This window comes from Stenella coeruleoalba (genome assembly GCF_951394435.1).
Source record: "Stenella coeruleoalba genome assembly, chromosome: 1".
NCBI classification, from domain to species: Eukaryota; Metazoa; Chordata; class Mammalia; order Artiodactyla; family Delphinidae; genus Stenella; species Stenella coeruleoalba.
This window is the reverse complement of record NC_137169.1, coordinates 34,133,548-34,147,844: the sequence shown is the minus strand read 5'-3', so window position 1 is coordinate 34,147,844 and position 14,297 is coordinate 34,133,548. Positions and strand designations below refer to the sequence as shown.

Sequence of the window (14,297 nt, the reverse complement as noted above, 5' to 3'; positions counted from 1 at the left end):
CCCCTGTATCGGCAGGCGGACCCTCAACCACTGTGCCACCAGGGAAGCCCTATGTTTTCATTTTTTTTAATACATATATACCCAGGAGTGGAATTGCTGGATCACATGGTAGTTCTACTTTTAGGTTTTTTGGGGAACCTCCATACTGTTTTCCACAGTGGCTGCACCAATTTACAATCCCACCAACAGTGTACAGGAGTTTCCTTTTTTCCACACTCTCTCCAGCATTTGTTATTTGTGGTCTTTCTGATGATAGCCATTCTGACAGGTGTGAAGTGATATCTTGTGGTTTTGATTTGCATTTCCCTGATGATTAGTGAAGTTGAGCATCCTTTCATGTGCCTATTGGACATCTGTATGTCTTTGGAAAAATATTCAGGTCTTCTGCCCATTTTTTTATCAGGGTTTTTTTTTTTTTGATGTTGAGTTGTATGAGCTGTTAAGTTGATATTAATCCCTTCTAAATGATGAAATTTTACAGACGCATGTTTTCTGACTAGCAGAATTAAATTAGGAATAAAAAACAAAAAGATGCTTAGAAAATCTCAAAAGTTTAGAAATTTATATAGTTTTAAAGTACCTCTGGGTCAAAGAAGAAATCATAAGGGTTATTAGAAAATATTTTGAGCTGAGTGATGAGAGCAGAAAATATCAAAATTTAAATGCTTTTAGTTGAAAAATAAGAAGGGTCCAAAATCAATTACTTAAGCATGTATCTTAAGAAGTTAGAAAAATAAGAGCCAGGTGAGTCCAAAGTAAGTAGAAAAAAGGAAATAATAAAGGGAAATCAATAAAACAGAAAATGAACAAAAAAGCAATGAAACAAGAAGCTAAAATATTTAAGGAAAAAGCAATGCCAGTCTTACAGAAACTCTTACCACCACCCCCCGTCCCCCACAAAAAAGTGGATGAAGGAACAGTTTTCAGTTTATTTCATGAGGTCACCATCACTATGATGGCAAAGAAATAATAAGAAAAGTACAGAACAATATCTTTGTGAACATAGACCCAATAATCTTTGAACATAGACCCAGTAATCTTTAACACAATATTAGCAAATTAAATTTATTGATATATGAAAAGGAGAATACATCATGACCAGGAGGGATTTGTCCCAGCAGTGCAGTGCAGGTTAAAATTTAAAAACCTATTGATTTAACTCACCATGTGAGTAGAAGAAAACTGAAAAATCATGTTATCTCAAGTGTAGAAAAGTTTGACAAAATTTGACACTCATTCAGCACACTAGGAATAAAAAGGAATTTCCTTTATTTGATTAAAGGCATCTATAAAAAACCAAGTTTATATCATATTTAATGGTGAGACACTGAAAGCTTTTCCTCTGAGGTTGAGAACAAACAAGAATGCTTGCATTCACTGTTATTCAACCTTCTGTTAGAGGTCCAAGCCAATGGAATAAGGCAAGAAAAAAATAGAAGACATCCAGTTTGAAAAAGAATAAGTAAAATTTTCTTTGTTTGCAAACAACTTTATTGCATATGTCGAAAATCCTAAGGAGTCTATGGAATAGCCACTAGAAGTAATAAATGAGTTTAGCAAAGTCGCAAGATACAAGGTCAGTATAATTTTTTTATGCTACCAACTAATGGTTGGAAAATAAAGCAATTTCATTTACAATAGCATCCAAAATAATGAAATACTTTAGTGATATGTTTTAACAAAATATATGCAGACATGTTTACTGAAAACTGTAAAACATTACCGAGAGAAATAAAACAAGACCTAAGTAAATGGAGAGATATAGCATGTGGAAAAGAGGACATATTGTTAGATGTCAGTCTTCCTCAAATTGATTTATAGAGTTTAAAAGTCCTAGCAGACTTCTTTTTCTTTCTTTCATTTTCTTTCTTTTTTTTTTTTTTTTTTAGAAATTGACAAGCTGTTTCTCATAGTCATGTGGAAATGCGAAGGACCTAGACCAGGCAAAACAATTTTGAAAAAAACCAAGGTTGTAGGACTTACAGTGCTTGATTTCAAGACTTTCTATATAGCTACAATAATCAAGACAAAATGGTATTAGCACAAGGGTAGACATGTAGATCAATGGAACAGACTAGAGTTCAGAAGTAGACTCACATATATATTCATCTGATTTTTGATAGAGATGCCAGTGAATTCAATGGGGAAAGGACATAGTCTTTTCAAGAAATAGTGTATACCTTGGTGAAAGAAAAATTTGTATTGATCCTTACCTCACACTTACACAGAAACTTAACTATGTATCTATCTCTGACAAAGGACTTGCTATTTAAAAAGTATAAAAAAAATCCTTGTAACACAAAAAACAAAAAATCTTATAAACCAAATAAAACATGCAGCAAAATTTATGAATAACTGCTTCACAAAGGATAATACATGGATGCCAGTAAGCACTTGCAAAGATGCGTATCAACATTATTATGGAAATGCACACAAAAATCACTGAGGTACAACTATACATCCACTAGGATGGCTGTAATTGAAAAGGCTTAAAATACCAAGTATTGGCAAAGACATGGAGCAACTCGATTCTTACATTGCTAATAGTAGTAGAAAATAGTGTGACGGTTTGAGTTTATTTATATGAAATTTTATAAAATGCAAAACTATAATAATAGGAAGCAGATGAGTAGTTGTATGGGATGGACATGTGGGGGCAAAGGAAGAGGGGTTGCTTGTTGAGTCACACAAAGGAGCTTTTTAGGGTGATGGAAATGTTCTTTATCTTGATTTTGGTGTTAGTTGCGTGCATGTATACATTTGTCAAAACGCCTTTAACTGTATGCTTAAAATGGGTGCACGTTATTTTTTTAAAAAATATACTTAAGTAAAGTTGACTTGAAAAAATAAAACCAGAAAACAGAAAACTCTTGTTTCTTACTTGCTCCACATAAGCCTAGAGGAGTAGGCCCTACTCTGGGAAGGAATGTGTGTTTGTTGATTGGCTGTATTTAAGCAGTTCAGTTTCTGCGAGAAATATTGTTTAATATGGAAGAGAAAAGGTAGCTGCTTTTTAAAGGTAGCTGAAAGGGATTTTTTGTGTGTGTGGTAAAATATATATAACATAAAATTAACCATTGTAATCATTTTTTTTTCTGATTAACTTTTTTTTTCCCACATCTTTATTGGAGTATAATTGCTTTATTTATAATGTTGTGTCAGTTTCTGCTGTACAACAAAGTGAATCAGCTGTATGTATACATATATCCCCATATCCCCTCCCTCTTGAGCCTCCCTCCCACCCTCCCTATCCCATCCTCTAGGTCATCACAAAGCATTGAGTTCATCTCCCTGTTGTAGTCATTGTTGTTAAGTGTATAGTTCAGTGGCATTAAGTCCATTAATACTGTTGTGCAACCATCACCACCATCCATCTCCAGAAGTTGTTCATCTTCCCAAACTGAAACTCTGTACCCATTAAACAATAGTTCCCCATCCTCCCTCCCCCCAGCTCCTGGCAACCACCATTCTACTTTCTGTCTTTATAATTTTGACTGTCTAAGGTACCTCATGTAAGTAGAATTACAAAGTATTTTCCTTTTTGTGACTGACTTGTTTAACTCAGCATGTCTTCAGGGTTTACTCATGTTATAGCATACATGTGTCAGAATTTCCTTCCTTTTATAGAGTGAATAATATTCCATTGTATGTGTGTACCATATTTTATTTATATGTTCATCCATCGATTGACACTTGGGTTGCTTTCACGTTTCAGCTATTGTGAATAACTTGCTATGAACATGAGAGTACAAATATCTATTCAAGTCCCTGCTTTTGATTCTTGGGTATATACCTTAAAGTGAAATTGATAGATCATACGGTAATTTTATGTTTAAGTTTTTGAGCAACTGCCATACCATTTTCCACAGTAGCTGTACCACTTTATATTCCCACTAGCTATGCACAAAGGTTCCAGTTTCTCCACATCCCTGCCAGCACTTGTTATTTTCTGTTTTATTGATGATAGATATCCTAATGGGTATCAAATGTTACCTTGCAGTTTTGATTTGTGAAGGGAAGTTTTAAGTCATTTAATCCAAACGGGTGAGTTCACAGGTGAAACTCAGATAATAGGTTAGCAAGAGCCACTAGGTGGAAGATTTTACAATTTCTTTTGTGAATCATTTCAATTGCTTTTGCATTTGAGCTTTCAGGGGTTTTTTTGTTTTTTTTTTTAAGTATAGTTGATTTACAGTGTTATGTTAGTTTCTGGTGTACAACAGAGTGATTCAGTTATACATATGTGTTCTTTTCCATTATGGTTTATTACAGGATATTGAATATAGTTCCCTAGTGTTATATGATAGGACCTTGTTGTTTATCTATTTTATATATAATAGTTTGCATCTGCTAGTCCCAGACTCCTAGTCCAATCCTCCCCTGCCCTACTTCCCCCTTGGCAACCACAAATCTGTTCTCTATATGAGTCTGTTTCTGTTTTGTAGTTAAGTTCATTTGTGTCACATTTTAGATTCCACGTAACAGTGATATCATATGGTATTTGTCTTTCTGACTTAACTTAGTCTGATAATCTCTAGGTCTATCCATGTAGCTGCAAATGGCATTATTTCATTCTTTTTTATGGCTGAGTAATATTCCATTGTATATATATAACACATCTTCTTTATCCATTCATCTGTCAGTGGACATTTAGGTTGTTTCTCTGTCTTGGCTATTGTGAATAGTGCTGCTGTTAATATAGGGGTGCATGTATCTTTTCGAAATACAGTTTTGTTCAGATATATGGGCATTCAGGGTTTTGTAAGTACATAATGGATGGGTTAGGCTTATGAACGATTTTTTTCTCTTTTGTTGATTTGTGATAAGCTACAGCCAATTATATTTTGTGTGGAAGGACAGATACATATTTGTTTTTGTAGTTTTATTAAAATGTTTAATAAATCAGTGAAATGTTTGGACAGTGAGTGGTTTCCCAGATTAATACAAATATACACAACCATGCAAAGCAAACTAAACACTGAAATTTATCATTTCCATAAACAGTGGTTTTTAAACTGTTGTCCAGTGAGTTTGGGTATTTTTCTTCCTGCTTCAGTTTCAACTTCAGCAACAACTGAGTGTAGCACATTTTCCTGCTTTGTTTATTTTGCAACTTGCTAGCCTGAACCATACTCATAACCATACTCATACTCATAATTAGTGCTTAACATTTTACGTGGTTCTTGGCAAGTTTACATCAGGTCCGGTAGGCTCATTAGCTGAAATGCAGAAAAGATAACATGGAAGAATGCCCCAGTATGGCTGTGTGTGAAGTGAGTGCTGAGTTCATATACTGCCTAGATTAGGACCTGGGGAGGCCTGGCATTATACCCTGTACTCTGACATTTTTGGCACAATTTGTTCAACATCTTCCCCCACGCCCACCCCACCCCCGCCATTTTAACACATGTTTATTGAGTACTTGCTCTGTGTCTGATTCTGTCGTGCACTGTGGATATAGGAATGAGTTTCTACACTTAAGGAACTTGTAGCCTAGAAGGGATACAGACCTGTAAATAAAATTGTAATGTTAAGTGCAGACAATCATCTAAATGTATAAATGGTATAGAGATCTTGCAGAGGGAGAGAGAGATGAATTCTTGAGTATTGTAGGAGGATCAGAGAAGGATTCCTTTAGATAACATCTGAGCTAAGTTTTGGAGGTAGAATATGAGTTTGTCAGTGGTAAGATGGATATTATAGGCAAGGAGATAAGTATGTAGGACAGGCACAGATGCATGAAAGAACATGATATATTTAAGGAGATATAAGGAGATAATTCATGTTGGGCACAAAGTGTGAAAATTGATAGATGAAAGCTGTATTTCCCCTTGTTGTCAAATATTGCCTGAAAAAGCAGCTTAGGAAGATTAATGAAATGATAGAGGCAAAGAACATGATTCTGGTCCTGACTCTCAAATCCTTGGTTGAACAGACCACTTTTATTTTTCTGAGCTTTGGTCTCATTTGTATATGTGCAAACTGTATGATCTATGCTTTTCAAGTTATTTTTCAAGGGAGTCACAATTTCTGAGTGCCTGGAACACAGTAGGTCCTCAGTATGTGTTTTTGAAAGAGTGGTCTGAGAATTTGTATCAAAACGTAAGAGAAGATAGTTAAAATTAACTGTGATAGAATAAGCAATAAAAGATTTATGTGCAGACCATTGCACTTATTGTTTTAAAACGTGGTCAAGAAAGTTGTTTTTATAAATTGTTTCACTTACCTGTTTAGTTTTGTGAGGTCCCCGGGTGCAGAAACTACATATAATACAAAATTCTGTTAGACTTGAATGTCATATGCTGTTGTAATTATCTTATATGTTCAATTAAGAATTAATATATATATGTTTTAAATGTGTTCGGTTGATCATTTCCGTTTTTAATTTGGCTGTGGCAGATTTCTTGGACTTGGCTTCTTCAGATTGTGATTTTTTCCTCTCTTTAATAACATAGTTATAAATGGACTTTTTTTTCTTGTATAAACTTTACTTTTCTCCATTCAAAACTAGTATTTCTTCTCATGCTACTTTTCCATTGTTGTAACTGCAGAATGTTTGCTTTTGAAGCAGAGGATTGTGAAAGTCCATTTTAATGTTACAGAGTTCCTGTAAAATACTGTTAATATAATTTATTTCTTTACCTTTAGGGGTCCTATTGGGCAATAGACACCAATCCGAAGGAAGATGCGCTGCCTACTCGGCCAAAGAAGAGAGCACGATCTGTAGAACGGGTAAAAGCTCTTTATCACATATTTAGTTTGATGGGGTTATTATGTCAGAAATATAGATCTTAAAAGTTCATTTCCAGTAATACAGTAAGTATAACTGTAATGAAGGTAATATTTTATTTGGATAGCATTTTCTATTTTTTCAAAGCACTTTCAGACTTATTATTTGATCTCAACAACTCTTGAATGAGGTGGGCAGTTTAGGAATTAAGTAAAAGGGGTTTTGTTTGTTTGTTTGTTTTGTAATTAGGGCACAGCTGTTGTTTAACTGAGGGAGAATCCAGGTCTCTTGAGTTTTAATTGGTACTCTTTACTCTGTGTCTACACCACTGAGGACTGGTTTTATATAACAAAACCGTTCCCTTTCACTGAAGATAATCGTTCTGATTATATTGAATTTTCCTGATTATCCTCAAAATGTTTTTTCCTGCTTCCAACCATGTAATAATTATTTTGTACACAGAGTCTCTAAGGACCTCAAGCTGAGTTTAAGTTGGGATTGGGTGAGCCATGAGGTATAGCAGCAACGGGATTTAGTCAGGCAGATTTATGGTGCCAGCAGAGGGAATTCAGTACTCCAGTTACTAAGCTCTGCAGAATTAGAAGTGAACTCTTAGGTCAGAACACTTTTTGGTTTTATACAAACCAAAATTTAAAAAGATAAAGTTTAGTATTGGTGGCATAGTCTTCTGGTAATAGAGTTTTAAGGCTGAGATACGTATGTAAAAATTTGAGAGGGAATGAATCTCACTTATTGCCTTCCATCTTTTGCTTTTTAAAACATATTGAGCACATGGACTTTAATTGTGTGAGAAAGTGGAGTATAAAATGTTTAGCATCTATTGCCAGATTTTAAAAGGAAGAGGAGAATCCACATTGTTTAACTCAGAGCATTAGCAAGGATGTATATGTTGAAGGGCTGAGGAATTGTGGTCTTCTCTACCATTTGCTCTCTTCTTCTGAAGTTCCTAGAACTTGAATTATTTTTGGAAAATTGAATTCTTAGTTGGGTTGACAACTGGGCATTCCTTTTGGATATTAAGCCTGACTTTTTTTCTGTTGCTTTGTTTCATAGTTCTTAGAGCAATACTTCTTTATTTCTGAGAGCCCCCTTTTTTTCCTGAAGACCATATTGTCAGTTTTATAATGGAAGTCTATAGAGAAATATAGAATTCTGATTACAGAATTATGTTTTATGTATGTTCTTGAATGTACATTTTGGACATATATTTTCTGTATTTATTTCCTGCTGTTTATCTTTTTATCTTTTAAGTTTAAAGCATGTAAAATCTTCAACAATTTGCCTTTGTAGTGTAGTTCCATAATATATCCAGTACCAGAGCCTTTCAGTTAGTATATTGATATTTATTTTGGCCTGAGCTATGTGTTGGTTGCTACTGTAGGAGAGAAACCTATAGAAAGAGAACAGCTGTAATCAGAGTATGTCTAAACAGGGAGACAGATATTGTTTAACAAACACTCTGAAAGATACTCTTCTTAAAAAACATAATTTTGTGTCCTGATAAACTGATATGTCTATTTTTTTTAGAGGCTTTGGGGGGGGTAGTATTTTTATTAGGACAGAGTTTGTATTTAAGTAACCATTGGGTTATCTAAGGAAATGCCTAAGATGGTCAAATAGTGAGTACGATTTTTAAACATTTAAAGTTTTGTCAAAAACGAAACATGACCCATAACTTGAAACTTCAAAGGATTTTAAAATGCAGATGGTAAATATGTTGACGTCCCTAAAATTTCCTTATTAAATTTTTGAAATGTTACTTCTTTGTCCATGTGTAAATATCAGAGTTATATGTGAAACATCAAAGTATTTCACACATTTTTGAAGAGAGAAGAGCTTTTCATGTAAAGAGAAGCAATTTTTAAAAATGCAAGTAACAGTATCTTTATGTCTTAAATGAAAATTAAAGCCTGATTGTTATCTCCAGTCTAGTATTCTTAATGCAGTTGTCTGGACTGCCTTCCTGTTCCCTCCATTTACATGAACACAAACCCTTGTTCTCTCTTGGCCTTGTGGTAATCCTTTCTTTTTCTTAATCCTTGAATAATGTAAGTGCCTTTCATTTTCCTTTTTCTAATTTCTTTCATCCTGTTACCATGTTTTCTTTATTTATCATAAAGTAGACCTGAAGACCTAAAAAGAATTATTGATAAAGTTTAGCATGGTGAAGATGAGTGGGCTCCTTGACTAGGAGTCCTGTGTTTTTCTTCTGGCTTTACAATTTACTTCTTCTGTGACTTCTGGCACGTTGTTAGATTTTTTGAGCTTCAGTATTCTCAGCTATTTTAAAGGAAAAGATAAAAATCTTAAGAGCTGCTGTGGACTGAATGTTTGTGTTTCCCCCAAATTCTTATGTTGAAACCCTCATCCCAGTGTGATGGTATTTGGAGGTGAGGCCTTTGGTAGGTAATTGGATCAGGAATATGAAGCTCTCATAAATGGGATCAGTGCCCTTATAAGAATAGCCAGAGAGCTGGCTAGCTGTTTTCTAGCATGTGAGAATAGCAATGAAGATACCTGCAAGAAGGCTCTTACCAGAACCTGACCGTGCTGGCACCATGATCTTGGACTTCCAGCCTCCAGAACTGTGAAAAACAAATTTCTGTTGTTAATAAGCCACCCAGTTTATGGTATTCTGTTACAGCAACCTGAACTAAGATAACAGCATAATAATAATAATGATAATTGAGTTTATGTGCTAGATTTTTTCTTAAAGAATTTTATGTATATTAACTCATGTAATTTTTATAGTAACTTCAAATGATGAAACCGATAGGCACGGATGTTGTTATCCAAGGGTACAAAGGACAGTAAGTACCAAGGCCAGGATTATGAACTCAGGTAGTCTGCCTTCAGAGTCTATGCTGTTTACAACTGCGTTATACTGCCACTAGTATTTGCTATGCTGAAGATCACAAGACTGAATTAGATTTCTTTTTATATATGCATATCTTATTGTGAGATAATGGGCCTTTATTTATTTTTGGATTTGAATACTAATTTTTTTCTTCAATGTTATTTAAATTTTTTTAAAATTGAAGTATAGTTGATATGTACTATTATATTAGTTTCTTGATATGCACTATTATATTAGTTTCAGGTGTATGAGATAATGATTTAGTATTTTCATAGATTATACTCCATTTAAAGTTATTACAAAGTAATGGCTATATTCCCCTGTGCTGTACAATATATCCTCGTTGCTTATTTACTTTATACATAGTAGTTTCTATCTCTTAATCCCATACCCCTATCTTGCCCCTCCCCACTTCCCTCCCCTCACTGGTAACCACTAGCTTTTTCTCTGTATCTGTGAGTCTATTTCTGTTTTGTTGTATACATTCATTTTATTCTTTAGATTCAACATGTAAGTGATGACATAGAATATTTGACCTTTTTCACTAAGCATAATACCCTATGGGTTCATTCACATTGTTGCAAATGGCAGAATTTCATCATTATTATTATTTTTTATAAATTTATTTATTTTTAAAATTTATTTATTTTGGCTGCGTTGTGTCTTCGTTGCTGTGCGCGGGCTTTGTCTAGTTGCAGCGAGCGGGGGCTACTCTTAGTTGCAGTGCGCAGGCTTCTCATTGCAGTGGCTTCTCTTTGTTGTGGAGCACTGGCTCTAGGCACACGGGCTTCAGTAGTTTGGCATGCGGGCTCAGTAGTTGTGGCTTGCGGGCTCTAGAGCACAGGCTCAGTAGTTGTGGCGCATGGGCTTAGTTGCTCCACAGCATGTGCGATCTTCCCGGACCAGGGCTCGAACCCGTGTCCCCTGCATTGGCAGGCGGATTCTTAACCGCTGCACCACCACAGAAGTCCCTCATTCTTTTTTTTTTTTTTTTTTTTTTTTTGCGGTACGCAGGCCTCTCACTGTTGTGGCCTCTCCCGTTGCGGAGCACAGGCTCCGGATGCGCAGGCTCAGCGGCCATGGTTCACGGGCCCAGCCACTCTGTGGCATGTGGGATCTTCCCTGACCGGGGCACAAACCCGTGTCCCTTGCATCGGCAGGCGGACTCTCAACCACTGCGCCACCAGGGAAGCCCCCTCATTCTTTTTTATGGCTGAGTAATATTCCATTATACATAATACCTGTATGCATATATATATGTATATATGTAAAATGGAGTATTTTATATATATATCTCCCACTTCTTTATCCATTCATCTATTGAGGGACAGTTAGTTTGCTTCCATATCTTGACTATTGTAAATAATGCTGCTATGAACATTGGGGTGTGTATATCTTTTCAAATTAGTGTTTTTGTTTTCTTCAGATATATACCCAGGAGTGGAATCGCTGGATCATATGGTAGTTCTCTGTTTTAGTTTTCTGAGGAACTCCGTACTGTTTTCTGTAGTGACTGCACCAATTTACAATCTCACCAGCAGCATTCTAGGGTTCCTTTTTTTCCCACATCCTTGCCAACATTTATTTGTAGACTTTCTGATGATAGTTATTTTGACAGGTGTGCAGTGATATCTCATTGTGGTTTTGATTTGTATTTCTCTGATTAGTGATGTTGAGCATTTTTTCATGTGCTTGTTGGCCATCTGTACATCTTTGGAAAAGTGTCTATTCAGGTCTTCTGCCCATTTTTTAATTGGGTTGTTTGTTTTTTTGATGTTGAGTTGTATGAGCTTGTTTATATATTTTGGGTATTAACCCCTTATTGGTCATATCATTTACAACTTTTTTCTCCCATATAGTAGGTGGTCTTTTCGTTTTGTTGATGGATCCTGTTTATTTTTTTAATTTTTGGCCTTAGGAGACAGATCCAAAATAATATTGCTATGATTTATCTCAAAGAATGTTTTGCCTGTGGTCTTTTCTAGGAGTTTTATGGTTTTTGATTTTATATTTAGGTCTTTAATCCATTTTGAGTTTATTTTTGCATATGATGTGAGGAAATGTTCTAATTTCATACTTTTTACATGTAGCTGTCCATTTTCCCAGCATCATTTATTGAAGAGACTCTTTTCTTTATTGTATATTCTTGTCTCCTTTGTTATAGATTAATTGACCATAAGTGTATGGATTTATTTCTGGGCTCTCTGTTCTGCTCCATTGATCTATGTGTCTGTTTTTGTCTCAGTACCATGCTGTTCTGATTACTCTAGCTTTGTAGTATAGTTTGAAGCCAGAGAGTGTAATTCTTGAGCTTTGTTCTTTTTTCTCAAGATTGCTTTGGCAATTCAAGATCTTTTGTGGTTCCATATAAATTTTAGGATTAGTTGTTCTACTTCTAAGAAAAATGTCATGGGTATTTGATAAGAATTGCATTAAGTCTGTAGGTTGCTTTGTAGTGTGACCATTTTACCAATATTAGTTCTTCCAATCCAGGAACACAGCATATCTTTCCATTTCTTTGTATCATCTTCAAACCTTCATCAATGTTTTACAGTTTTCAGAGTATAGGTATTTCACTTCCTTGGTTAAGTGTATTCCTAGGTGTTTTATTCTTTTTGATGCAATTTTAAATGGGGTTGTTTTCTTGCATTCTCTTTCTGAGAGTTCATTGTTAGTATATAGAAGAGCAATAGATTTCTGTATATTAATCTTGTATCTTACAACTGAATTCATTTATTCTAATAGTTTTTTTGCTGGAGACTTTAGGATTTTCTATGTATCGTATGATGTTATCTGCAAGTAGTGACAGTTCTACTTATTCCCTTCCAGTTTGGGTGCCTTGGTTTTTTTGTTTGCTTTTTCTTGTCTGCTTGCTGTGGCTAGGACTTCAGTACTGTGTGTAATAGAAGTGGCAAGAGTAGGCATTCTTTTCTTGTTCCTGATTTTAGAGGAAAGGCTTTCAGCTTTTCACTATTGAGTACGACGTTGGCTTTGAGTTTGTCATGCATGACCTTTTTATGCTGAGATATTTTCCCTCTATACCATCTTTGAAGAGAGATTTTATCATGAGTGGATTTGAATTTTGTCAAATGCTTTTATGTGTGTGTTTTTATATGTTGTTGAATTCGGTTTGCTAATATTTTGTTGAGTATTTTTGCATCTATATTCATCAGAGATATTGGCCTGTAATTTTCTCTTTTTGTAGTGTCTTTGTCTGGTTTTGGTTAATGGTCCTTGATTTTAAGAGACTCCCCCACATTTAATCTTCATATATATATAATTAAGTGTCATAAAAATGACAGAGCACATTACTAAGTAATTAATCAACATGTTAGATCAAACAGTGGTAACTAAAGTGACTCAAAATATCAATAGATAATGCTGCCCTGGAAAGGCCTATAGGAAGAGGAGTGAGACTTAGAATTTGATACAGAAGTGTAAGTTTTTGGCATGGGAAATAGCAAATGATGGGGGACTTCCCTGGGTCCAGTGGTTAAGACTCAGCGCTTCCACTGCAGCGGGGCACAGTTCATTGCTGGTCAGGGAACTAAGATCCCACACTGTTACATAGAATGGTTTTGTTGTTTAAGTGATCCCCCACTGTGTGCCTTCCTTCTCTGAGGCTGAGTCTGAATGAGGGAGGGTTCAGTTAAAGGTATAAGTGAGCAGAGGAAGGAATGCAGTCTACATACTTATTCTTAGGATGAAAAAAAACATTTATTTCAATTGGGCAAGCATACTGAGTGTACATTAGGTGGGAGGCACTACATGTTGCCTCCAGGAGATATGTAGAAATAGAATTTCTTTTTAAAGCAGGAGAAATGCTACACAGTTAGAGTTGTAGACCAGAAAGTGTTTCATAAGGGGTTATTTTGATCAGAGATTTAGTTCTCTGTTTTTTACAGTACCATTGAGAGATAGTTTATGTACAATTAATTGAATGTTTAAAGTTTACAGTTTGAGGATTTTTGACATGTGAAGTTATTAGTAGTTGACACTGAACATTTCTGTCATACCCAAAAGTTTCCTCATGCCCCTTTGTAACATGTGCCTCCCTCCATTCTTATCCCCAGGCAACCTGATCTGGGGAGAATTGACATCTTAACAATATTATTTCAAGCCATGGAAGTGTTGTATCTTTCTATTAATTATGTCTTTAATTTCTCTCAGGAATGTTTTTTAGTTTTCAGTGTAGAGGACTTGGATGTTTCCAGTTAGATTTAATCCTGAATATTTTGGATTTGGATGCTATATATTTTAAAATCCAGTTGCTTGCTACTAGTAATAAAAATGTATTTAATTTTTGTATATTAACCTTGTATACTACAATCTTGTTAGTTTTAGTATTTTTTAAAGTTGCCTTGGGATTTTCTGTATAAACAATTATGTCATCTGCAAATAGACACTTTTCCTGTGCCTTTCCTTTCTCCTCCCCTGTCCCTTCCTAGAACCTTATTGCAGTGACCAAAATCTAGTACAGTGTTGACTAGAAGTGGTGAAAGTGGGCCTCCAGCCTTATTTCCATTCTTAGGAAGAAACTGTTCAGTCTTTCACCACTAAGTGTGACATAAGCTGTAGGGCTTTTGTAGATGCCATTTATCACGTTGAGGAAGTTCTCTAGTAAGCCCAGTTTGGTGAGAGTTTTTATCATGAATGGGTGTAGAATTCGTTAACTGCTGTTTCTGTAAC

At 35.2% G+C, this 14,297-nt stretch overlaps 1 protein-coding gene across 5 annotated transcripts in view; it reads left to right on the top strand.

Annotated features, from left to right (window-relative positions):
* Positions 1-14,297, top strand: part of FOXJ3 (forkhead box J3) — a 129,084-nt gene that overhangs the window by 68,298 nt on the left and 46,489 nt on the right. For all 5 annotated transcript variants that reach the window (XM_079901506.1, XM_079901505.1, XM_079901502.1 and 2 more), the window contains one exon: positions 6,649-6,732. In XM_079901506.1, coding sequence (XP_079757632.1) covers positions 6,649-6,732 — 84 coding nt within the window. The remainder of the gene's footprint in view (positions 1-6,648; positions 6,733-14,297) is intronic.